This window comes from Alnus glutinosa, chromosome 3 (genome assembly GCF_958979055.1).
Source record: "Alnus glutinosa chromosome 3, dhAlnGlut1.1, whole genome shotgun sequence".
In the NCBI taxonomy this organism is placed as follows: Eukaryota; Viridiplantae; Streptophyta; class Magnoliopsida; order Fagales; family Betulaceae; genus Alnus; species Alnus glutinosa.
The window spans coordinates 35,597,016-35,622,510 of record NC_084888.1 but is presented as its reverse complement, the minus strand read 5'-3'; the positions used below and the strand labels follow the sequence as shown (position 1 = coordinate 35,622,510).

The following is a 25,495-nucleotide window of genomic DNA, read 5'->3' as shown; positions in this document are numbered from 1 at the left end:
TTTCACAAAAAAAACCACTTATCATTTTATATTTTTTTTCAATTTTTTTAATAAATAAATAAATAAAAACAAATCCTTCCAATAGCTGGTGAGTGGTCAGCCAGTCAGCCACATAAGGAGGCCCAAAGTATTTGGGGGTGGCCAAGCCACCGGCTCTTTGATGTGTGGCCGAACACTTAAAAGAATTTTATTAGATTCCAATTAAAGTATATGAATTTTTATCAAACTAAATAATAAGAATAACCATTCTATTCTATTCTACTCTCTTTTATTCCTAGTAATAATTATAAAATACTTAATTTAAAACTATACGAAGCCTTAAATTTTTTCCTCCTTAAAATAAAAATAATAGTACTACTTTATTCCCGCCAAGAATGATTCTGTCACTAAAATGGCATATTCTGTTAGAACCAGACAGTTAAGACCGAAACAATTTGTCATGTCTTATGTCTTACATGGTTTAATTCCAACGGGTCTTTTCTTTTGAATAGATGAGATAATACAAGAACACAACAGAACAAAGTAAATACATCACAAATAAAAACAGGCCAACCAAAACATAGGCCTAATGAAAAGTTGAATTTTGACTACAAACAGCTTCAAATTTTAGTTGACATACATAACTCAAGAAATGACTTGAAATTTTTATTTATATACCAGGAAATTACTTCAAAAAATCGCTTGATTTACCACCATCCAACTATCCAAGCTTTACTAACCAAGTCAACAAAATCTATACAACAGCCTAAGGGAGTCCATCGTCCGCCCGAGAACTCTGGGTTCCCTAATCCTATTCTCTCCGAGGGTATCTGATGGTATGCCGTCTCAGCCACAGCTGATACATTACCGTATGAAACGAATCCAACGGCTGTGGTACCTCGTTCCACACAAAGTGCTGACTCGCCTTCACACCTAATTTGCTCATTTGCTCGTGCCGATCTCCGTACGTGCGCCCCAAGACACGTTTCAGTTCCTTGAACCCTCCCACAGGCACAAACAACGCGATCTCCTGCCACCTTAGCACGTCCAAGAATGGCAGGTCCTGGATCGGACGGTCAGTAATCACCGCCGGCACGCACCCGAAACGCAGCGCCTCTCCGATTCTCGAAACATCGCCTCCGTACTCGAACAAACAAAATTTACTGCTCGCTAGTCTCTCCGTGTAACTGAGCTGATCTGACGACTCGGATTCGATCAGAAAGTCTGGATCATTAACCAACTCGTTGACCAAAAAACTTGACTCTTTTACCCCGCTGTGCCCAAAATAACCCAGAAACCTCGCGGTTCTGTTCGCCAGAGCGTGCGGTACGTTAGATTTCGGAAATGGAGGTAGGGCTATGTCCTTGTGAGGGATAAACCTACCAGCGGGTGAAGGGAAGCACGAGATCTGGACCGAGTTTTTCTTCAACTCAACAAGATTTCGGTTCGATTCGTATCCCAAACCGGCACAAGAGAGGTAAAAATGGTCAGCACCAAGCGTACGGTTCCAGTACGGAAGCTCTTCCCGAAGGCGTCTAATGACACGCGCGATGGATCGCGTGGAGAGACCTGAGGCGAAAGGGACGAAGAATAGGTGAGCCTCTTCGGCGTCGTGGGTGACAAACGGGCTGTTCTGAAGAGAGGCGTAGAAGAGTGACTCTGCTGGGGAGTTGAAAGTGAGGGCATCGTTTGGGTTGTACATGAAAATTTTGAAAGTTTTGAGCATGTTTTGGTAATTGGGGATGATCGTGGTGGGTGAGAGGTAAGGCGAGGTGACTGGTTTGGAGTGGATAGTAAGGAAGGTGAAGAAAGGGAGGCAGAAGAGGAGAGAGAAGCAGGAGATGGTCATTTCGAACAAACAGACAAACAAGCCCTAGGAGTAGAATGTACGATCTTCGAGCTTTATTGTTGAAGACGAACAGAAAATGGGTTTACTGATCGACACGCCTCCGACTTCCCAGTATGCTAAAACAAAGAAAGAAAGAAAGAAAGGGGCAAAAGACCTAGAAAAAAGTCAACGAAATTTTCCTTATTTTATGCAAATCTTTTTATCCAGAATAAACCGAGTATAAATTTCTTAATAGTGGAAAAAGCTCACAACTTGTCTGGGTGGTGTAGTCGGTTATCACGCTAGTCTCACACACTAGAGGTCCCCGGTTCGAACCCGGGCTCAGACATCCTGCGTTTTCAGTTCCTTCTTCCTTCTCTTTCAATTTTTTTTTTTACACATTTAATTCTTGACTGCTCGAAGAGAGTTAGACTGTATCGAAAGAAAGAGAGAGGTTGCTTTGAAGGCCTTTAAGAACTCAGATTATAGTAAGAAATCTGATCTATTCCTCCTTTCTCTTTCTAAAACCGGTTCTCCTGTTTTTTTCCCAAATCAATCGTGCATCAGCTTTCTCTCTCTCTAATTTCCTCCTCCTATCGAAAAATTCCTCTCTTAAAATCCTGGCTCCTCATCTCTATTCTTTCTCCATATCCATACAAATCAAAACCCATTTTTGTTTTCCCCCACTGCTTTCCCCATATAGAAGTCCAGTTATCTATAGAATCCCTTGCTCTTCCTCTCTTCTTCTGTCATTCTTTTTAAAAAAAAATTATCAAAGCCTTTTATTTTTCATACAAAACTAAGTCTTTTGTGGGTTTCAACTTAACATATGAGTCTTACAGAAAACAGGTACCCATTTATTCTGCTTCTTCTGCTATGAGTTATCCCACAAAAGACACTGTTCGCTGGTGGTAAGTCTAACGGTGGAGAACAGAAAAGGGGGGAGAAAATGGGAGAAAACCAAAATGGGTTTTGATTTGTATGGATTGAAGGAAGAATAAAATGAAATGAGAAATCAGATTTCCTAGAGAGAGGAGGAATTTTCCTGATAGGGAGCGGGAATCAGAGAGCTAGAGCTAATGACTGGAGAACCGGTTTCAAAGAGTGAGAGAAAAGAAGAATGCGAGAGATAATCGGTTTCAAGCTGTAATTATTTATTTTTTATTAAAAAAAATGTCAGGTTAACACAGAAAAATGACATGAGGACCGAAAAATGACATGAGAACCGCAATAGATGCCGTAACATTTCTTAATTATTATACTAAGGAAAAATGTTAAAATTACAATTTTCATCTAATTATTGTACAACTCTAAAATACATTGGGGTGTGATTCATTGTGCGAGCCTCACCTTCGTATACTTTGAGGTTGTGTAATAATTTGATGGGAGTTGTGAATGTATTAAGGCCATATATCATGTAAGCAACTAAAGGGGAGCGACCCTAGCTATGTCTATATACTGTTTCTCTTTCTCCTTTCTCCTTTATCTTCCTTTCGCCAAACACTGTTTCTCTTTCTCCTTTCTCCTTTATCTTCCTTTCGCCAAACACTCAAAACCACTAGCGACGCCACCACTACTTTCACCTCTCCTCCTCCTCCCCCACCAAACATCTTATTTTCTCATTGTTAATATCCCAGCAGATTACATTCAAAAATGCAATATCCGTCAAAGACACTCAAGCATGCCAAGCTTAGATGAATCGGAAGCCCTTAACTCTTTAGAAAAATGCAAATATGCACCCAAATAACTAAGAATAGCAACCCTTTTCAGCGAAGTTGCACAACTGACATTTAATAGGTTTCTCACAAGCACCAATATTAGCTCAATTCAATTGAAATAAGGTTTTGGGATCAGTACCCAAATCCAAAAACCAAAAGTCATTCTAAAGTCCACTCTAAAAATTGCAAAAATCTAAAATAAAATTCAAGATTCCGAGCTTAATTTCACCTAAATAATAAATTCAAACCTACAGATGATTCGCACAACTACTCCAAAAAAATGGTGGACCGTGCGGCAGTCACCAATTATGCTTGGAGTAGTTGTGCGAGTAACTACTTTGCTAGTAATATGAGCGTGCAACTATAGATTTTAGAAATGTTGGTACAATGGTGGTAGTTAAAAGTGGCGAGGTCTCAAATTTAACCACACAACTCTAATCTTCTCTTCCATTTTGAGACTTAGACCAATAGTTAATTTGTCTTTTGGATGTGGTTTGACCACTCTGAAGGTGGTGCCTAAACCACTATGATAGCCCTAAAAATAATTCTGCCACTCACAACGGTCCAATAAGGGTGACGCTGGCGCCAAAATGAATTAGGCTAGCAAGGGAACCTAGTTTAATAGCGCACCATTTCGAAAAGAGGCTCTAAACCAAGGCTGGTAATGGGCCGGCAATTTGACCTTAAGGCCAGTAACAATCACGGAGGCCCATGGGCCATGATGAGCCCAAGATTCTTCGCTACAGGAAGACGAAGTTAATCATCTGCTCACGCGTGCGTCGCTGTGAAGTAAACGAATGCTGAGATCCAGACGCCTTGTAGGCGCGTGTCAAGATCCCCCGCCCCTTTAATACAGCTCTAGTTCCGGTCAGTATTCCCTCCTCTCTGTTCATTCCAAAGTTCCAAACTACGAAAAGCAACGTCTAGGGCTCGTTTCGTGGCGCGTTTCAGCGCTCATAAACCTCAGATTCTCAATCAAATTCTTTAAGACGCATATTGTCTTTGTGAGCAACAGATCTTACTCTCTCATTTCTCTTTCATGGACGAATCCTACACAAGCCTCCCTACCAGCCATTTGCTTGGCTCCGTGCCCGTACGTTCTGATTCATTTCTCTTTACATTTTTTTTCCCCTAATATATGCTTTGCAAATTCCGTTTTACATGATTAATTCTATGTAATTTGACCTTTTTCGCGTTTCTTTGTTTGACTTGTAGGCTAATTGATCTAGTGCATGTAGTAGACGAGATCGATCGCTTTCTCTTTTTTTTTTTTTTTTTCTTTTTAATTTTTCCCGCTCTGTTTGTTTGCTGAGAAAGCTCAGGAAAACGAAAGGAAAATTTCCAAGTGTTGTGCTTTTAAGAGAACAAAAAGGACTAAACAGTCTAAACCAAAGTTAGCTTTTAAGTTCTTTCTTTCTGTTTTATTTTTTATTTTTTTACAATGAGGCGAAACTAGAACTTTAGCTCACAGCGATTAAATACAGATAGTGGTCGATTAAAATTTAATACAGAAGTTGATTTATTATATTCTGTTGTCTCCTTTATTTTTACTTATCTTTGTTAGCTTTGTTAAGTCGAGTGGAAACCTAGAGACTTTACTTGCAAGTAGCCTAAACATTTGGATGAAGAAAGTTTTATAGACTTTTCATAATAATTTTCCCTTTGCTGGAAGGCGGTAATGGCCTGCCACAATTTAATGTATCCACCTCTTGCTCAATTGTTTAAAGTAGGAAACATTCAACATCAATTCTACGACTAATAGTAAGTGACTCGTCGGCAAAAGAAACTTCTTTTCTAAAGTTTCCAAATGTGTACTTGTGCCGTAAATTACTAGGTTTACTTTCTTTGGGCTTGAAATCTGCGTGTAGATAATTTCTATAGTTCTTTGCTCTTTACTTATAATCCATTTCTTTTTGCGTGAAGCATACATATGTTTGAAGTGGTGTTTACTTATGAGCTTCTATTTATTTTATTTTATTTTTATGTTGTTATTACTATCGTCATCGTTATTATCATTAATAAGGTTTTAGTTATAACTGTTTTTTGGTGCATAGGCGGTTGTCAAAGAAGAAAAGAATGGGACAAACTATGAGGGTACGGGGTTCTATTTTCAAAATATTTCTTTTCAATACATTGAATTGTTTTATTGTTCATAATTACCATTATATCTGAACCGTTCTTTGTTTATTCCCCTAAAAAAACTTGTTCTGAACTCATATGTAGTCCCTGAAGCAAATATGCAAATATTCCCTCCAAATAATGCAGGGCGGGGTTATCAAACTCTTGGAAGTCCACCTGGTATGGTTCTTAACTTTTCCTTTCCTGGACTTTGGGGGCTTGTCGGCAAGTTGCTTTAAAATTAACTGGTTTAGCTTCCATTTAGATATGTGGGATCCTGATCACTACAAAGCTTTTTGAGGGACTTGAGCGATATTGTATCTGTTAATCAAGAATTTTAAATGAGATATCTGTGAGCAATATTGTATTTGTTACAAAGCTACTGTTCACTTCTCCACTTGTAATTAGATATCTTCCTTGGTTTGTTTAATATACGAGAAAGTGCCATTCTAGTGTGATTTAATGTCATAGAAAGGCTTTCTTTCCCTTTTATGGTCATAACACTCGTCTAGTTTCAATATCAGATCTATCTCTTTAGAAACACTGTTGATCAGAAAAGAGGTGTATTTGTAGGAATTTAGTGTTTTAACTTTTGTCTTCTCCTATCCACTCGGATGGGGATGTTATATTTTAGCTGAGCTTCTTTGTGCTCCATTAAGGTCTTGGGAACTTAAAGAAATTGTGAGTTTGGATTCGATTACGGAGATCTATCTCATGACATCCACTGGTTTTATTGTGGATTTTTGGCTCTATGGAAGTATCATCATATTGCTAGGTAACTCTGGGTTTGGGACTTTTGTGGTAATTGGAGAAAAAGGATTTTTTTTTTTAAACGCTATTATCTTTGTGTACCATGGTTTGCTTGCTTGTTTGTGCATTTGGGTATTTCCTTGTGTTTCTTTCCAACTATTACACATTAATGGGAATATTGCAGAATAGAATCATGATAAATAGGATCAACCCCACCCCCCAAACATCGCATTGGGCATTGGATTGACATCGAAATGGGTATGTTATTGGGAATTGTTGACCTGAGTGTTTTAGGTTTTGTAACTTATTTAAAATATAGCATTAGGAAGCAGTAAAATGAGAGATACATTTTGGCCAAAATCTGGAATAAGAGGAAGGAAAAGTAGAGAAAAACAGTCTTCATCCACTAGAACTGTTTTTGCCTTCAATTACTTGCTTGGTTGATGGATTTTTTGAGTCAGCAATGCCCATTCTCCCCCGCGCAAATCATAGACAATTGGAAAAAGGTATGCATAAATTGGGATGCAATTGAAATGGCGAGGCATTGGACTGAAATCGCAATGGGTAAAGCGATTGAATGAAGTTTGGGCAGGAGTTCATTTTTAGTAATTTATCTGGAAGTTCCATATATAATTGGGAGATTCTTTGGACTTATTGGAGCTTCCTTGTGTCTTATCTACCTAAGGAATGCGTTATATTTATAGCTCTGAGTTGATACTGACAATTTAGAATTCTCAGTCATTTTTAAATCCATATTTGTATTATTGGAAATACTATTCGACCTAGCCGTCATCTTTATGGCACTGCAGGCATTTCCAATTACTGTTATTACATTCACTTCCATGCTTAATTATCTCTTTCTCTCCTTGCAGAAGGATTTGAGCAACAACCAGCAAACGGCTGGAAGGGAGTGTTTAGTATCTCCTCATACACACAATATTTCAATGTTGATACAGACATTGTCTTAAACCGGCTGATGAGTTCTTTGTATCCTATTGGCACAGATTTTTTTAGCAAGATTGATGCTAACCCTGATCTGTGAGTACTGATTTTTTTTTTTTTAATTTTTTCTTTTCTTTTCTTTTGGTACTCCTTTATTGAAAATTTGGGTATAAGGGACTTGTCAAAAAGAAAATTTGAAACTAATAGACAGTTGGTATCTGTATGAAAACATGTGCGAAGGAAAGTTCTTTTGGTATTTTAACATTTGATACAAAGTTTTAAACTATTATGATCAGAGGTTAAATTGAAAACGTATTTTCATACAAATACATACTGAAAACATGTTAGGATATTATGAGTTAACAGAAATTAGAACTAAACAAGAAAAATAGTTGGAATGTAGATATTTAAGAACCAAGAAATACCATTAACAAAAAAACATAATTGTGGTCAAGCAGACAAAGATGTCAGGTTAACAAACTTACTAAGTCAGTGAGATTGTTTCTTTGCTTTGGAAGGATCTGGTAAAGTTAGAAGTTGTTGCTAAGGAAAAAGAGAAGAAACAGAAAGCCGGGTGGGGTCGTCTGTCTTTCCAGGGTTGTTTCTTTCTTTTTTTCTTTTTCTTTAATCTTTCTTTTCCTTCCTCCGGGCAGGGATAATGATCTCTTTCAATATGATTTGAGGCAAGTGGAGGTTGTTTGAGATCTGTGTGCCAATTTTTCCCAATGTTCCTTTTCTTTTGAGTGTGAACACACACCAACACTAGGTGACAAGCACAGCAGTGATTTCACATGAACATCTAATATTTTGGCTTCTGTTTTTTCTCCTGATGTGTTAGATATGGGCTTATCTGGATTTCCACTACATTGGTATTTGTGCTTGCTTCTTTTGGGAATTGTGCAACCTACCTCATGGAGAAACATAGTGACAGCACTACGTCTTGGAGTTTTGACGTCAGCTATGTAAATATGGCAGCAGGTTCAGTCTATGGTTATGCAATTGTGGTGCCACTAGCCTTTTACTTCTTGCTGCAGTATCTGGGTGCAAATGCAAACCTTGTGCGATTTTGGTGCTTGTGGGGATATTCTCTCTCTGTTTTTGTTCTGGCCTCAGTAAGTTGCTGTCTTCTGTGCTTTGCGCTATAGCCCCCCCCCCCCCCCCCCCCCCCCCCCCCAAATCTTTCTTCTTCTTTTCCAATGGATAGATAGACTAGGGGGCGCATAAATTACTTTGCATATGTTCCCTCTGCAATTTTTGAACCCTGGGTTGCTGCATTGAACCAGTATACCTTCTGTTCAAGCTAAATTTAACTGCCCACATATGTCTACTTTGCATATGTTCCCTAGGTAATGTTTGGAGTCCGGGTTGCTGCATTGAACCAGTATACCTTCTGTTTAAGCTAAATTTAACTGCCTTGTTCTTGGTGAATGGTGAACACCAGGAAGTTACTTTAGAAAAGATTGGTGATCACCAAGGGGGAGTTTAATATTGGCAGAAAACATGTGAACTTGCAAGTCCCACGTTAAAAAATCCTCACTTCATAACTTGTCTATGATCAACTCATATGCATGCTTTGGAATATTTCAGTTTCTGTTGCTCATCCCGGTCGAGATTCTTCGGTGGATCATTATACTTCTTGCTGGTACTGCTTCAGCATGTTTTGTTGCCTTGAACCTCAGGTCTTATATGGCAGGCAGTGATCTTTCACTGATGGTGGTTGCTGCATTTTTCTTGCAAATGGCTTTGGCGATCTTCATCAAGGTCTGGTTCTTTCCATGATCTCATGCCATATGGCCGTTTCTGCAACACCAACACGGTCTGGAAGACATAGCTGGAGTGGAATTTGTCTGGAAGACGAGTTTTCCTGTGTTTGGGATTACTCGCTTGGTTGCATTTGTAATTTAATGAAGAGTCTTTAGTCACGGAATGGGGGAAAGAATTTTAAGAAGAGGCAGCAGTGTCTTTGATGAGTGGTAGTGTTTTTTTTATCCGTTTCTGCAACACCAACACTAGCAGAGAGGAGAACGAAATCTTTGGATTTTCCTTTTTTTTTTTTTGGATCCAGGATTTTCCATGTTTTAACCTTGTGTAAATATACACTATCTGCAGTACATTAATCATATATAGCGACTGTTCTGATTAGCAAACAAGGTGCTTTTATTTTTATTTTATTTTTTTCTCAAAAAAACAGAATCACATATGCATATGATTTACAAAAATGGATAGATTACAACAAAAAAAAAAAAAAGTAATCTAAGATTAACTGATGGCGTTCATGGAAATATGAAGACGTAGAGCCTGATCAATTTTGCAAGAATCAGCCATCATCTAAATTCTAAGCAGGGAAAATCAAATTTAGTTCATAGGTTTTCGCATTATTTCAATTGGTTTTCAATTTTGACAATTGAATTCTTAGGTTTTGCTTCAATTTTAAAAAGCTTTTTCCGGCTATTTGTCATCCAGCCTACAACTTTTCTGTCTAGATGTGACTAAAACAACCATGCCCTATATGGTTCACAAAAAGAAGAGACTTAAAAAAAAAAAAAAAAAAAAAAAAGAAGAAGAAGAATGTAATTTAGACTTTACTAACGGCGTTTATGGAAAAATGAGTTTGAACAATTTTGCAAGAATGAGTTGTTGGAATATAGATAGAAATCAAATCTGGCTTCTAATAGCAGTGACAAAGGAAAATTTTTCACTTACCTCCTTAACTACCAAGTAATTTTTCATGTCTCTGCTAAAATTTAAAAATTAGGATTTATCGAAAAATTCTAACTTAAATGATAATTGAAGGAGGCTGAAAATTATAACTTTACATTAAAATTTTTGAAGTTAAGGAGAACATTTAAAATTACGTAGTAATTAAAAGGGGCAAGTGAAGTTTACCTTCATTACATATATGAGTAATTGATGATAACATGATTGGACCCTTCTTTTTTTTCTTCTTTTTTTCTTTTTTTTCTCTCTAATTGAATATCCATGATTGGACCTGAAGTTTACCTTTATTACATATACGAGTAATTGATGATAACATGATTGGACCCAAACTTATAGCACTACATTAAAAATTGTGTTTTGATACGTTATATTAAGTCTTTATTAGAAAGTGACAAAATGTTTTATCTCCCTAACGAACATCCGTCACCTTCAAAATTGTAAGATTCATATCCGACACAATGGATGAAAGCTAATTAAATATGAAAATGCTATCATGAATAGTAGAGATATGATATTTATACATTTCTACGTAATTAAATTTTAAATCTATCATTAAATTTGTATTAAAAAAAGCTTAATAAATTGTAATTTTCACCTAAATTAGAACGATTAGCTTCATGAATTGTAATTATTACCTAAATTAGAATGAGATGATTGTAATATGATTCAGTCGAAGTACAGGGCGAAACCATCCTTTGGCTTGGGAAAGTATCTCCTAAAATTTTATTTTTTTTTTTTTAAAAAAAAAAAAAAAAATGGACCCTAAAATTTAATTATTTGCCCCCAAAAAATCAATTTTTTTTTTTTAATTTTTTTTAAAATTGTCACTCCTCACCTAAAATTCTAATTTCTCCGGTTTGAAAAAAAAAATATACAAAAAAATCGCATCAGAGCAAAGCAGCCATACAAGGGGGAGAATCCGATGTGAAATGATTCTTTTACAACTCTTTTGTACAACTCCAGCACATTGGGTGGGATCCATATGTAGAACTCATATGCATAGGTCTCACCCAATATATTTTGGTCATATGAGAGTTGTACAAAAAAAAAAATAGATAATTGCACCATTGGTTATTAGGGTTGGCCTAAATTACAAATAACTTCCTGTGGTACAAAAAGTTTATGCAGTGTCCCTATGGTAAACTCCAATTATGAATCACTCTCTGAATTTGTTTTTCGTCTACCAAATTAATAGATTCCGTTAGTTTGTCACGTTATACATAATAAAAAATAAACACGTGTCCATTACAATAAAAAAAATATGAATAAATAAAGGTGCGGCTATTGGGGGTGGCCCGACCATGTCTGGGCTTGGCGAGCGGCCTCCCCTAGGCATAGGGTGGTCACGTGTCGATTTTCTATTTGGTATGACGTGGCAAATTAACATAATCGGTTAACTTAGTGGATAAAAAACGGGTTAAGGAAGTGATTTGTAATTATAGTTTACCACATGGATCCTCCTTTAACTTTTTGTACCACATAGATCAACTTAAAAACCTAGTGATACAATTATCCAAAAAAGAAATTATACATGAATCACTCCCCAAATCCGACTTGGTGCACCTGAATCACCCTCCCTTTCTCTCTCTCTCTCTCTCTCACAGTCTGAACCACTCCTTTTATCATTTTGGCCGGGCTCTGACGGTCTGAACGACTGAACACCCGCATGACTCGGATCTATGAACAGTGACAGAAATTTTGTCGTGGCCGCCTGCTGTCTTTTTTCACAAAACAATTATACCCATGAAAAAGGATATTTCCCTGTAGCCCGTATCTATCACCTAAACATGTGCCACCCATTCACCAAACGCCACCTCACAGACCATCGTAAAATATTTCCTACATGGCGTCTTGTCATTACTCAAAACTTAGAGACTTCGCCTGCGCTGCGGCGCATCCTACATAAACTTGGTTGGGAATCCGTTAAGTCACATTTATTTTTACAATTTTTTTTGAAACGTGAATAAGAATTTGTTAAGAAAGAAAAATAAGTTAAGGCAACTGCGCCGGTGGTATTGTCAACTATATCCGAAACCTAGAGCCCTCTAACTGCGCCAACCGAGTCAGCTCATTCGGGGACCGAGTTCGACTCGTCCACCGGACACACTGCGTTGGACGTTGACGGCATGGATCGTTCTCGAGCTTTCGTCAAAGACGTCAAGCGCCTCATCATCAAGGTCTGTCACATTTCCTCAAATTCTCCAATACTGTTCCCGCCGTTTAACGAAAAGAAGAATGTAAATCTGTGTCATTTTCCTTTAAAACCGTATTCTTTAGCGATTGGAGATAGATATTCTCTCATTTTAAGTAAGTAGTTTCTTTTTGGATGCTCTTTTGAAGCAATGTTTGGTTGGTTGTGTATTCAATTGTTCTGTTTCTCGGCTTTGCATAGGCTTAGCCCCGTGTTTGTTAGCCGCCAAAATTGTGGAGAAAATGTGTTAATTTTCTGGGTGTTTAATGAGGAAAGAAGTGGATTAGATAAGGATTTTAATCCCTTGTCACGTTTGGTTAAATGGAAGAAAATGTTGATGTACAAAAGTTAAAGCCTACTGTACAAACTTTAGTGGATTTGATGATAGAGAGAAAGAGTGACTGATAAAAATGATTGAATTTCAATCCCTCGAGAAAAAATTTGAGTAAGGTCAACATCAATTTTTAGAGAGAGAAATATCATTGTAGAGAGAGAGTGAGAGGAGGATGCAGAGACGGAATCTTCCGAAGCATAGGCATAGTTGCTGCTGTCTCTGGGGATGGATTGGAATCCTCCGAGGAAAAGGATATCTTTTTTTTCGTTTTTTCTTTTTTTCTTTTTTTATTATATAGCTGGCAGTTTTTGCTGAATTGGGGAAGTGTGTAACTTGAGATGAGTTGAATTTGATTTTCTGCATAAAATTTTGCAAATCTGAAGTTCATCTTTCACTTGGCTATATTTTGATTTCGTAAATTGAGCTCATTGACTTCATTAATTTTAATTAGGGTCTTTTCTTTTTTATTTGCAGTGACTGCAATACTTGTATATTGATGTATGCATAAAATTTCCTTATCAATATCTGTATGTGTTTGACTTAGTGCGTGGCTGCTAGTCATTGTTATTCCAAAATTGGAAGGATTTGATGAGGAACGGAATGAAATATTCCATGTACTACATATAAAGCAAATTTTACAAACTAATTATAACACATCAATGGACCCCACCTTTTTCTGTACTTCTCTTGCGCAAACTTTGTTGCCATTTCCTGTATTTGCTCACGAATTAAAGAAAGCATGAGGCTTTCAAAATGTATAGATTTGCTATTTCTTGTAATATGTTTACTTTGAACTCTTAGCACCACATTTACACCCCAAGGAAGCCTCAAAATTGTCACCTTGGTATGCCCAACTAATTTGGATGCTTTTACGAATTTGTTGATATTGTGATCTTAACTATTGAAGGTTGGGACTGCTGTTGTTACACGAGCTGATGGAAGATTAGCATTAGGAAGGTTAGGAGCGCTATGTGAGCAGGTATTCTATATTATGTCATCTTTTACTGTTCTTAACTCGGGAATGTGTTTGATTTTACAATATTAAATTTCGAATGTGATGCAGATCAAGGACTTGAACTATCAAGGTTATGAGGTTATTGTAGTATCATCAGGTGCTGTTGGCCTTGGCCGCCAACGGCTTAGATACAGGAGATTAGTTAACAGCAGGTTGGACGTTGCTGCCCTTTTAACAAAATAGTCTTAACTTTAGCCTTAAAAACTAAATAAGTTTTAATGTATTAACAAGATTTTTTTGGGGTGGTGAAAATCCTTTTTGAGCTAGTTCGAATTGCTTATAAACTCGGTAATTATTAATTGCTTGCAGCTTTGCTGATCTCCAAAAACCACAAGTTGAGCTTGATGGGAAGGCATGTGCAGCGGTTGGCCAAAATAGTCTTATGGCTCTCTATGATACATTATTTAGTCAGGTAGCTACAGAGAGCGACCTATATCTGCTTTGATACTGTATTAGAGTTTGATTTGGTCTTCCTAGGTAGAACTGTTGGGTTCTATTCTCAAATAGCATGTCTTTTCAGTTTTTCCTAGTCCATTTTGGGTTTGTTTTGGATTTAATGCGTGCCCTTTTTTTCCCCTCCTGCAGCTAGATCTCACATCAGCTCAGCTTCTAGTTACGGATAATGATTTTAGAGACAAGGATTTTAGAAACCAACTGAGTGAAACTGTAAAGTCATTATTAGCTCTGAAAGTGATTCCTATATTCAATGAAAACGATGCAGTCAGTACCAGGAGAGCTCCCTATGAGGTGCGTTACCATTCTTTACCTACTTTGTTGTTTATGTCGGAGTAGATATTTTATGACACACTGTTCTTCATCATTAATATTGTCAAGAAGTAGCAGTATGTATAAGAAGGCACTCAGCTTAGCTCAATAAGTCTATTGCATGATCAAGCTGTTTACAAGAGACTGTGAGTACGTGTGTATTCTGGAGACACCTCTTCTTTTATCTCTGGCCTGTGTGGTTGCTTTCTTTGCTGTCAATTATGTTGCATTTGTTGCTTAAATTCATGTAATTGGACTTTTTACTTTTCATAGGCTGCTAGACAGTATTAAGGCTTAGTTGAGTTGAGTATAGGCTCCTACGCAGTTCTGATAAATTTGGTTTGACATATGATTGTATTATTATTATTATTTTAGGCACTAAACCGTCTGGCTTTTTTCCAAATGAGCCAAATATCCGTGCATGCACACACTGAGCCGCACACTTGCAAGAATAGTCTTGGGTTGGGGTAACAGGGAAGCGAGATGGCAGAGTCAGGCATTTATCGAGGATTTTACTTGAAATCAGGATCTTGTGTCTCTTTTTGGTACATAGGCCAAGCTTCAAAAAAAATTTCCTAGACCATCTCTCAAATTACTTCTCTTCCAAATTATTTCAATATTCAATGTGCCATTTGCTCATCTGGTACTCTTGTTCAGGATTCTTCTGGTATATTTTGGGACAATGACAGCTTGGCTGCTCTACTAGCTTTGGAGCTAAAAGCTGATCTTCTTGTTTTGTTGAGTGATGTAGAGGGTCTGTACAGTGGCCCTCCAAGTGACCCAAGGTCAAAGCTAATCCATACATACATTAAGGAAAGACATCAGGGTGAAATTACTTTTGGAGACAAGTCTAGGGTGGGAAGAGGGGGTATGACTGCAAAAGTAAAAGCTGCTGTGTATGCAGCTGATGCTGGCATCCCTGTTGTTATCACAAGGTATACTGTTGTCCTGGATGATTGTACTTCAATACTTGGTTAAACATAATGCAATGAGAAACATTATTTCCTGGAATATTTTTTATTTAGGTAACTGCAATTGTTAGTTTTATCTAAAAAAATTTTGGCTGTTTGATTGCAATCAAAAAGATTTTATATATATAATAAAAAGAAATTTTTTTTTTTTTTTGAAAAAAAAATCATTTTCTAATTTCTAGAAATTGAAATATAAAATATTATGTTTCATTCACTCCTGTTTTTACTTATCTTTTTCATGTACTATAGATCTCCTTTACTAATTTAGGTTCAGCAAATTATGGAATTCCCCCTCTGTTTTTTTTTCCTCAAAATCTGGTATTTTTCCCTAAAATATAAATGACCAGCATAAATTTTTAGTTGTGGGAATTGATGCTGGTTTAAGTTGGCCTTATTTGCTTGATAGTGCGATAAATCTTGCTTGTTTCTTTTGAAGTGGGTACGCTGCTGAAAACATCATTAAAGTCCTTCAAGGAGAGTCTATCGGGACCCTCTTTCATCATGATGCTCATCTATGGGCCCCAATTAGAGAAGTTGGTGCTCGTGAGATGGCAGTTGCAGCAAGGGAAAGCTCCAGACGGCTTCAGGTATCATCAAGTTGATTCATTTTACAAATTCATGTTTCTTCTGCAAATTGGGTCACTCTGTCTCTCTTTTAGCATGTTATTATATATTTTAATTCGGCGGCATAATGTATACAGTGATATCTTATTCTACAGGCCATGTCTTCACATGATAGGAGAAAAATTCTGCTGGACATAGCCGATGCCCTAGAAGCAAATGAAAAACTGATTAATACTGAAAATGAAGCTGATATTCTTGCTGCACAACAAGCAGGATATGAGAAGTCTTTGATAGCTCGGCTTGCTCTAAAGCCTGGGAAGGCAAGACATTCAAAAAAACATAAGTTTGAACCTGTGAAATATTAATATGTTTTTTTTTTTTTGGCAAGATTCTTCTTACTGCTTACTACCTCTTTGGCTTCTGTCCATATTTTTTTTGTCATAGAAGATGGCGCCATGTGGGTTTAATGTGCTCATTGGATTATGTGTCTTATTTTACAATTTGTCTAGCTTGCTTCTCAGCAGATTACTTATACTTGACAGATTTCAAGCCTTGCAAACTCAATTCGTGTGCTTGCAAACATGGAAGATCCAATTGGTTGCATTCTAAAGAGAACGGAGGTAAGTAAATGTGGTTATATTGATGTTTTCAGTTTTTTGGTTGTCTAACACACCAATGTCAAGCGTAGAGACAGATTAGGAATTTTATATCAATTCAAATTCCTATCTGCTACTTCTAATTTTTACACTATGGATAGAACTGTATAAATCAAACAAGTTATGTATTTTTTCAGAATTTATTGGAGAGAGACAGTTTACAATCTTTGTTCTAGATAAGATATTTCAATCTAATCCGTGATCATTGATCTGTGAATGATTATTCTTGCATCCAGCTTGCAGATGGACTTGTATTAGAGAAAACATCAAGTCCCTTGGGTGTTCTCCTGATTGTTTTTGAGTCTCGTCCCGAAGCACTAGTGCAGGTATATAGGAACTAAATTTTCGACTATCATTTGCATTTTATATATAGATTTTCTTGATATTGTGAATGAGTTGATTTTGTTTTGTTATATCTGTGGGGACTGTTGTTCCTCCATCTACTTATATGACAACCATTGTTGGCCTTGTTGAGAGGAATGTAAAGTGAATAGCAAGCCAATATTGATATGATGTTTGCAGGGCTCCCATCTTAAGTTGCCTGACCAAAAAATGTTTGTTTTCTTGCACAAAATGTGCTCTTAAGGAAGTACCATGCGTTAAAAATCGACCTTCATGGTCTGACACATACACCTTTTGAAAGAATTAACGGACATTTCAACATGAGATTAAAGTTTTGATGGTTCCTATTCTAGAAACCAACATTGTAATATTTCTACTGTCATGTTAAGTAATTAATTAATAACATTGATGGTCCTTTTTCCCCACAAATATTCAAGTTTAAAAAAAGTGATGATGAAAAGAAAAGAATTTTAGATTCTTTGGAGAGTAGGGATTGGTATCCTATTGTTGCTCTTTATTTTGACTCTCAGCTAAAGTTGAGTTTCATTTGGTAGTCATCATCATGAAATGCTTTTACTACCTTAACACAAAATATTATGTGTGGGATTGTTATTGTGGTTAATGTATATCTTTTCAGTGAACTAATTCATTAAGTCATCTGACCTATTTTTGTCAAAATTTTGAGCATCAGGCATGAGCTAACATAATTGTTTTTGAATTGCAAATATTGTTGTGTCTCATCATTATAAAACCATGGCCTTTTTGTCGTCTGAATAGATAGCTTCATTAGCAATCCGAAGCGGCAATGGACTTCTCTTGAAAGGAGGAAAGGAGGCCAAGCAATCAAATGAAATCTTACACAAGGTTTAGTTCTTAAAGTTAAAATGACTAGTTTTGAAAAAGGTTGAATTGTGATGTTAACGTTTTACTTATTGTTAGTGAAAACATTTATTAAGTCACCCGTCTTTGTGACATTCATAGATTATCACTGGAGCCATCCCTGATAGTGTTGGAAAAAAAGTTATTGGGCTTGTGACTTCAAGAGAGGAGATTCCTGATCTACTTAAGGTGGGTAGAGTTTATAACAACAGCTGATTTTCCAAACATGTTAACTATCAGAATGATAATTGGTATTTGGACCTAAGTTGGAAGTCAACATTTACATTTGTGTGCCAGCTTGATGACGTGATTGATCTCGTGATTCCAAGAGGCAGCAATAAACTTGTATCTCAAATCAAGAATTCCACTAAAATTCCAGTTTTGGGTCATGCTGGTGAGACAAATAACATTTATCCCTTTGTTTATGTATAATATGCACAGCGTGCTTGATCAGGTTTTGCAATATTCCTTTTGTGAGAAGAACATGATATCAAAACTGCAGTATTTGTTACCCAGATGGAATTTGCCATGTTTACATTGACAAGTCTGCTAACATGGATATGGCAAAGCAAATTGTTTTGGATGCAAAAGTAGATTATCCGGCAGCATGTAATGCAATGGTAATCTATTTAGTGTATACTTCTTAGCTGATAGTCTCAATTCTGATAAACTTAATAGCATTACTGTCAGTTTGGATTTACGTTATTTATTGGTTCGCTTTTGCTTTTCTCAGGAAACGCTTCTTGTCCACAAGGATTTGATTCGAACTGAAGGGCTAAATGAGCTTATCGTTGACCTCAGGATCGAAGGTTGGGCTTTCAATGCAAACCTCTTTTCCTTTACATGTAAAATGAACTCCAGATTTTTTGTATCCCCTCCTCTTGGTGGGGGAGGTTGGGGGTGTTTGCGGGCATGCTAAATTTCTCTTTAGAGTATAAATCCCTGTACCATCAAAGGATAGTCTTTATTAGTTTCAAGCCATTTTGGGTACAAATCATGTTTGCATGGAACTGTTTTGTCTCTCCTTTTTTGGGATCCAACTTTGTTCCTGTATTCTTCCCTCACCTTTTAATCAATAAAAGCTTGAGGATGATATTCAAACTAATATACTCCCTCCTTCCCCATATTGAGTGTCTTACATTCTTGTTTTTGGGATGTCCCAAAATGAGTGTCCACCTTCAAAAAGTTAATGCATTTATACGTATATATTCCTATATCACCCCTCACTTGTTCAAGTTACCAATCAAGACACATTAAAAGTTGCGTCACCTTTTGTCATTTTGGTAAAAACTGCATACATATTTTCTCTTCATTAAACATTCATGCCAGTCTGAACCATGACACTCAAATTGAGACGGTGGGAATATCAAAATTATGCCCATTAGTTTTTGCATTCAGTATTTAGATCAAATTTGAGGCAGTTTTGAAGGATTAAATGAAATTTCAGGATCTTTTATGACTGAAAAGATGGCTTTAAAGTCCGTTTGGTTTAGTGGTTTCAAAACGTACGGTTTGAAAAAATAGTGATTTCAAAATGCAGTTTTGAAAACGTGATTTTTGAAAAAGTAGTTGAGCATTTGGTAAAATCGCGATCCAGCCTTTAGAATCACAGTTTGACCTTTAAAATCGTGTGTTTTTAAAAACGCACATTATTGCCTGAGATTTGAAAACGTAGAAAAACTATAATTTTTTTCAAACACACTCCCAAACGGGACAATTTTTGTTATTTTCTCTAAAAACGCATTTTTGATATGCGATACTGACTGGGTGCCTCTTAGACAAACAAAAGTATCATTGATACTGCTCCTTTGCACTTTTAAGATGATTTCCCCTTGGGTCTTTTCAGCTCTGGGTTTTTACTAATGTTTGTCATGTAGTGTAGCAAATTTGTGCTATACTGTTCATAGTTGGCAATTGACCTGCAGGGGGGAAAAATCAAACAAACAAGAAGGCAGAACAAGCCACTAAAAGGTTCTAAAGTATAGCCAACTGATGTGCATCTTCTGCAGGTGTAACATTATATGGTGGACCAAGGGCAAGCTCCTTGCTAAATATTCCAGAGGCCCGGTCATTCCATCATGAGTACAATTCGTTGGCTTGCACTGTTGAAATTGTGGATGATGTATATTCAGCCATTAATCATATACATCAACATGGAAGGCATGTTAGCATTTCCCTTTTGATAAGAAACATATTGCATTTTCTCTCTCTCTGCACACATCTATAGTTGCCTAAAAGATATAATGGGAAATGTATCAATTCTTTTACTTTGTTTTTTTTGGCAGTGCACATACTGATTGTGTGATTGCAGAAGACCATGAAGTTGCTGAAGTTTTTCTACATCAAGTTGACAGGTTGGTAGATATATTTGCGTATATGTTTTATCTGCTTCTTACCCTTTTTTCATTGCCTTTGTATTGTGATCTTTTAAAAACAAAAAGCAAAAAGCAAAATTATTTAAACTATTGAACCTGTTATACCAATATGGTAGTAGTTTGATCTTTGTTATAACACACTTGATGAGCTTTGTTGGCAGTGCTGCTGTTTTTCACAATGCAAGTACCAGATTTTGTGATGGGGCTCGGTTTGGATTAGGTGCAGAGGTATAACATAATTTAGCGGTTATTTTGAAAATTAGTTGATATGGTCAAGGTCATCACTCTTGTATTTGATTCTCTTTTATGGCTAAATAGGTTGGGATAAGCACAAGCCGAATTCATGCTCGGGGTCCAGTAGGAGTTGAAGGATTGTTAACAACACGATGGTATGAACTACTTATCTTTGTTGGTAAATTTAATGACCTCAAAATTGTGTCATTCTGGGGCTAGTATCCCTGATAAGAATAATGAGTTTTGTTGTGTAAAAAGATAAGCAATTATGGACGACTTAGAAACTGGCATTATAGTGTATATGGTTTTATAACATGGTGTAGAGGGGACAACTTGAGGTTTTTCATGCATTGTTTGTTGACGATTTGGTGTTCTTTTCAAATATTACTTGAAGTATTAAATGTAGAAATAAATCCCAGTAGTATTCCAAGGAGTTGCAAGGCAAATTGTAAAGTAACTCGCATCTTATTCTGTGGAACTTTAGATGGAACAATTTTATTTTCCTTTGGCATTTTCGTATTCATGTAGTCATGTATATCCATTAGTTCCAGTAAGGTAGACGACGTCTTAGCAGAAATCTAAATAGGTTAAAGTCTGATATTTTGATCTAAGCTTCTACCTTGTTGCATATGCAGGATTCTCAGAGGAAGTGGACAAGTGGTTAATGGTGATAAAGGGGTAGTATACATACACAAGGACCTCACAAACTAGTCCCGAGTCCGTGGAACATATTCACGCCACCCGCAAGAAAGAAAAGGAAAAGAATAGGCTTGTTGGAGGTAACGAGATGATGTGTTGGTTGTCCTTCCTATACCTTCATAGTATAATAGTGTAGGCCTGATATTCTTTTCTTAATTCAACTTGTATTTGAAAAATAAATAGCCGATCATGATGAAATTGTCCCTCCTTTGGCCAATAATTGCTAATGCAGTTTATCGATTGACTTTGGTTTGCAAATGACAATTTTGGACAATCTGGAAATTTTCGCCCTTTTCTTTTTACTTCCAGTACTTTATAGATTGTAATTGGTTATCATAGTTGGCTTTTGAAATTGCCAAGTCTACCCACGTAATAGATCATCCTATCCGCTTCCTTTACAAGAGAGAGGTAGTTTGATTACGGGTGTTCAAAAATGGATCCGGATCCTCGGCAACTTGCTATCCGGATTGGTTAGCATTAAATGTGATAGTTTTTATGGGATCTACCTATCCCAATAAGTGGGTGGGCTGCTAAAACCTGTTCGGGTATTTGTTTTTAATAACATATGAGATGCACGTGCTTTTTTTAAAAATAAAAATAAAAAATCTTCTAACTGCCCTTGGTATTGAAAAAGCACGTGTTTTTTACATGTTTAGATACATGTCTTTTTAATAGATTGAGTTGAATGATATTCTTCCAACCCAATTTAGAAGAAAAATATCCCTTTTTTAATTCTTTTTTTTTTTTTTTAATGAATAAGTGAGTGATATTATTACTAACAAACCATCACCTTACAAACAAAGAAAAATGTCCTGTTGTGACATGGTGAATATATTGGTTGTCACATCATTTAAGTTTTTTATATAACATAGTTACATAGCATTATAAACACGGCCAAATACAATAAAACAAAATTGAACTGCAAAATGGTTCTCCCTTAAAATGGAGAGGATCCTATTCCTTCTGTTTAAACCTATGTCTGACAAATTGGAGCAAAGGTAGATATACATAAAACAAACACCCAAAAAAATGAAGAAAAAAAAAAGAGAAAAAAAAGGAGGAGAATTAAGCTCATATCACATGGAGACTGCAGGAGTTAAAAGAACCTGACCCATTCAATTATAGTAGGTTTTTAAGTCAAACAGCACTTCCATTTTCATATCAAACGCAGCTTAATTAACTTCTCAATAAAAGCCTCCCATTTATGCCACCCTTCCTCAGCCAACACAAGGTTTTCCACCAAAGAGTAGATTTTAGCAACAATTCACGAGTCCTCTGCTACCAAAGTTGCTGTATTAGGTACAAGTTCAGGCTTCAACGAAATTCTTAAGTTTTTTCAACCAATTCAATTCTTCTCTACTGTTCTTGTTGATCATGTACTCATGCAAGAAATTAATTGCGCTTGGCTTGATTCCCCTTATCTCTAAATACTTGTGGAAAGCCTTCTGCAGGTTCTCATCCAAATCACTGGAAAAGACAGAGACAAGACGCCTATAAATTAGAGAACAAAGAGAAACCATAATCTTGTATTAACCATATACAAGTAAAGAACAATAAAAGCTTACTGGAAGTCAGGCCCCCCATAGGCAACATCATCCTCCTCTGAAACTTCTGGACGTTTAACCGACAAGCTGTCGATCACAACTTCATCGGGGTAAGCAGTGCAACCAAACTCTAGACTAGGTGCACTCTTCTTAGATACACTAACAACCAGTGGCAAGCTAGATTGATTGGCCTTTTCACCATCAACATCATGATCATCATTATCTTCCCCAGTAACTAGATAAGGCATGTTAACTTCCACTTCTATCTCTTCACCTTGATACGTTCTTTTCAGTGTTACAGTTTGAAGTCCTGGATTATCTTCGATTTCAAAAGGAAAACCACTAGGAATCATTTCGACCTATCAAACCAAAAAAGTGATCATGATAATCAGTAGCGCAATGAAGTTTTTTTAATCACGTGGAACCCCCTTAAAGGAAGGGTCACGACTTTGTTGGGTAAACCCGAAATACACGACCCTGCAAGAGCCATTTACCAGTTAAGTGAAGACTCGAACGGCCAATCTCATGATATTAACCAATCGAATATCCCATTTGAGCTAACCCTCACGGGTATGAGAAATTTCATCAAAAGAAGCAAGAGAAAAAAGGGCGCTAAGATCCTAAAGCACCACTTTAGGAGAGCATCAATAAGTAAAAGACTTCCGCATCAAAGGAATTTCCACAAATAATCTACAATATATGCAAGTTTGTATATTGATAAAACATTAACAAACCGGGAAATTTTTCTCTTGAGTAATACAAAACCAAAAGTATTCTGAGTATTATCTCCAAAATATAAAACCGTAGCATTTTAAGCTTCATTTTCTTCTAATTCCTCTCCTTTTGGAGCAACCAAACTCCCATAAATTTTTTGAGCAATTAATTTTCACACCTACTCACAGTTAAAGACTGTAACATAACTACACTTCAAGTCCATCATTTAGTCACAGTTACCTAGTTATAGTTGAAGTCTATTTGTATCATCTAATTCTCTTGTTATAATGTAAACATCACTTAAAGAAATAAGAGCAAAATGTAGCTCTTTGGACATCATAAACCGAACCACGTAAGTCTTTGCATCTATTTATTTATATTCCGCATTATATTATCTTTCAGCCAAACACGACTATATGATAGCATTGAAATGGGTTTTCCATCTTCTCCAATAGAAATCTATGAAAAAAAAGTTAAAAACCCTTAAAAATTTCATTTCTTTTGGTTTTTCCCTCACTTTCTCAACAAGCAAACTGCCCATAAACCCAAAAAAAAAAACAAACAAACAAACAAACTCACCCGATCGTGATCATCAGCCTGCCGCAAAAATTCGATATCCTTATTAATCACCTCAATAAGGGTCTCATCGGCACTCGTCCTCTTCTCAGCCGAAGAGTAGTGTAGGCTAGGAAACAAACGGCTTCTCAGAGAGGGCCTGCGAGAGAAATTGGAGTGGTTTATGGCCGTGAAAAGGGCAGAATGGTAATTTCTCTGTCCCCCCACGAGTCTACCCGCGAGTGGGCCTAAAGAAGAAGCCGATTTGCGAAGAATGGCAGTGAAGGCCATTTCTCTGAGTCGCAGCTGAGAAAGTGTTTTTAGGGTTTTAGGGACACGGTAACGAGGACTTTGGAGTGTTCAGGGTTTTAAGATCTGTATGAGCCTATAAGGGTGGGCTCGGATTGTCTACAGCTTGTTATCTGCTACTGACTTGGGCAACCAATTGAAATATTACATGTCAGCTCCAATAATAATAATAGGGACATGATTGGCTCACAACTCTTTTGCACAACTCCCTCACAACCCCACTCACAATGGTGTGAGGCCCACACACATGGGCCCCGCACCATTGTGAGTGGGGGTTGTGAGGGAATTGTGATGGGATTGTAGTTTTATCATTTTCCATAATAATAACAACAAGACATCTTTTTTGTTAAGTAAAGACAAAAAAGAAAAGAAAGACATCATCAATTTTCTAATTAATTAGAAAATTTGCACGGTTTTTATAGGAAAATAAAAAAAAAAAATTGCTTCCTGTTTGATCCATTAAAAAATTGATCTTTAGATTTTTTGGGAAAAAAAAATAGTTTTCTTTCAAAGTCTATTAAAATTGACATTTGTATTACATGTCCTGTAAATTTTGTTAAAATATTGATTAAGTAATTAAATTTAGATTTTTTTCTATCGGCTTAACCTTTTGAAATAAATGGTGATTTAATGTGGTGTCAAAGTCAAAAGTCTCGAGTTCGAACATTGACTCCATCATTTATCATTTATTTCAATTAAATATTACATGTTTACTAAAAAAAAAAAAGATCCATTTTTTTTCCCTTTCTCATTTTTTTTCTAAAATTTCTGTCCATCTAAACAAAATCCAATGTTTTGAAACCCATAATTGACATTATTCTTGTTTTTTTTTTTTTTTTTTTTTAATTTATTTCTTCAAAATGGAGAATATATTGCAGTTTCTTTTTATAGGGAAAAAGGATACGATAAACTTAATTAAGCTTGACCTCCACTTCTTTGTGGTTGGGAAAAGGCCAAAGGGCAAAGAGCAGAGCTTTGATTGGCACATTGAGGAGTTTGGTCTTTGCTGTGATAAATTGAATCTGGAATTAAAGCTCAATTGAGTCTGATAACAGGGTCGGCTCCATGATTAGGTTAATTAAAGCTGTAGTTTAAAGATCTTTAAGAAATAGGATCCCCTAAAATAGCATTAAAAATATTTTTAACAAGTAAGATCCCTTAAAAAATAACATTAAAAAGTCCCTAGAATTGAAATAGCTTTTTTTATATAAATTAATCTCTAGGAAATATTTATCAAGATAACAATGGAAAAGCCTAATTGAAAATGATAGTAGAATTTGATCCAGTAAGACAAC

At 36.4% G+C, this 25,495-nt stretch overlaps 4 protein-coding genes and 1 non-coding gene across 5 annotated transcripts; 3 read left to right on the top strand and 2 right to left on the bottom strand.

Annotated features, from left to right (window-relative positions):
• Positions 1-459: 459 nt before the first annotated feature.
• On the bottom strand, positions 460-1,916 carry LOC133864927 (probable glycosyltransferase At5g11130). The gene has a single exon (XM_062301372.1). The coding sequence runs from the start codon at positions 1,826-1,828 to the stop codon at positions 791-793; it is 1,038 nt and encodes a 345-aa protein (XP_062157356.1). The 5' UTR covers positions 1,829-1,916; the 3' UTR covers positions 460-790.
• A 166-nt stretch (positions 1,917-2,082) lies between these two features.
• On the top strand, positions 2,083-2,156 carry TRNAV-CAC (transfer RNA valine (anticodon CAC)). The gene has a single exon. It is a non-coding gene; the product is annotated as a tRNA-Val (tRNA).
• A 2,175-nt stretch (positions 2,157-4,331) lies between these two features.
• On the top strand, positions 4,332-9,430 carry LOC133864339 (uncharacterized). Its single transcript, XM_062300636.1, has 6 exons — positions 4,332-4,618; positions 5,580-5,619; positions 5,749-5,823; positions 7,266-7,431; positions 8,174-8,447; positions 8,923-9,430. The coding sequence occupies exons 1-6, from the start codon at positions 4,565-4,567 to the stop codon at positions 9,112-9,114; spliced, it is 801 nt and encodes a 266-aa protein (XP_062156620.1). The 5' UTR covers positions 4,332-4,564; the 3' UTR covers positions 9,115-9,430.
• A 2,578-nt stretch (positions 9,431-12,008) lies between these two features.
• Positions 12,009-21,336, top strand: LOC133863941 (delta-1-pyrroline-5-carboxylate synthase). Its single transcript, XM_062300103.1, has 20 exons — positions 12,009-12,230; positions 13,486-13,557; positions 13,642-13,745; positions 13,903-14,005; positions 14,179-14,340; positions 15,016-15,293; positions 15,766-15,916; positions 16,049-16,213; positions 16,436-16,513; positions 16,786-16,875; positions 17,669-17,755; positions 17,873-17,959; positions 18,068-18,164; positions 18,287-18,390; positions 18,504-18,579; positions 19,780-19,930; positions 20,056-20,124; positions 20,307-20,373; positions 20,464-20,534; positions 21,015-21,336. The coding sequence occupies exons 1-20, from the start codon at positions 12,180-12,182 to the stop codon at positions 21,088-21,090; spliced, it is 2,139 nt and encodes a 712-aa protein (XP_062156087.1). The 5' UTR covers positions 12,009-12,179; the 3' UTR covers positions 21,091-21,336.
• An 838-nt stretch (positions 21,337-22,174) lies between these two features.
• Positions 22,175-24,262, bottom strand: LOC133862441 (uncharacterized protein At2g39795, mitochondrial-like). Its single transcript, XM_062298257.1, has 3 exons — positions 23,916-24,262; positions 22,644-22,981; positions 22,175-22,545 (listed from the first exon to the last, which is right to left on the bottom strand). The coding sequence occupies exons 1-3, from the start codon at positions 24,180-24,182 to the stop codon at positions 22,386-22,388; spliced, it is 765 nt and encodes a 254-aa protein (XP_062154241.1). The 5' UTR covers positions 24,183-24,262; the 3' UTR covers positions 22,175-22,385.
• Between the last annotated feature and the right edge of the window lie 1,233 nt (positions 24,263-25,495).

What these genes read in the sequence shown, in the direction of transcription:
- LOC133864927 (XM_062301372.1), bottom strand. Translation starts at nt 1,828, where the DNA reads ATGACCATCTCCTGCTTCTCTCTCCTCTTCTGCCTCCCTTTCTTCACC.
- LOC133864339 (XM_062300636.1), top strand. Translation starts at nt 4,565, where the DNA reads ATGGACGAATCCTACACAAGCCTCCCTACCAGCCATTTGCTTGGCTCC. An exon ending in GAATGGGACAAACTATGAGG is followed by an intron (nt 5,620 to 5,748) that starts GTACGGGGTTCT and finishes ACTCATATGTAG; the next exon opens with TCCCTGAAGCAAATATGCAA. An exon ending in ATTGATGCTAACCCTGATCT is followed by an intron (nt 7,432 to 8,173) that starts GTGAGTACTGAT and finishes CTGATGTGTTAG; the next exon opens with ATATGGGCTTATCTGGATTT.
- LOC133863941 (XM_062300103.1), top strand. Translation starts at nt 12,180, where the DNA reads ATGGATCGTTCTCGAGCTTTCGTCAAAGACGTCAAGCGCCTCATCATC. An exon ending in CGGCAGCATGTAATGCAATG is followed by an intron (nt 18,391 to 18,503) that starts GTAATCTATTTA and finishes TGCTTTTCTCAG; the next exon opens with GAAACGCTTCTTGTCCACAA. An exon ending in GGTTTGGATTAGGTGCAGAG is followed by an intron (nt 20,374 to 20,463) that starts GTATAACATAAT and finishes ATGGCTAAATAG; the next exon opens with GTTGGGATAAGCACAAGCCG.
- LOC133862441 (XM_062298257.1), bottom strand. Translation starts at nt 24,182, where the DNA reads ATGGCCTTCACTGCCATTCTTCGCAAATCGGCTTCTTCTTTAGGCCCA. An exon ending in AGGCTGATGATCACGATCGG is followed by an intron (nt 22,982 to 23,915) that starts GTGAGTTTGTTT and finishes TTGGTTTGATAG; the next exon opens with GTCGAAATGATTCCTAGTGG. An exon ending in TATGGGGGGCCTGACTTCCA is followed by an intron (nt 22,546 to 22,643) that starts GTAAGCTTTTAT and finishes TGTCTTTTCCAG; the next exon opens with TGATTTGGATGAGAACCTGC.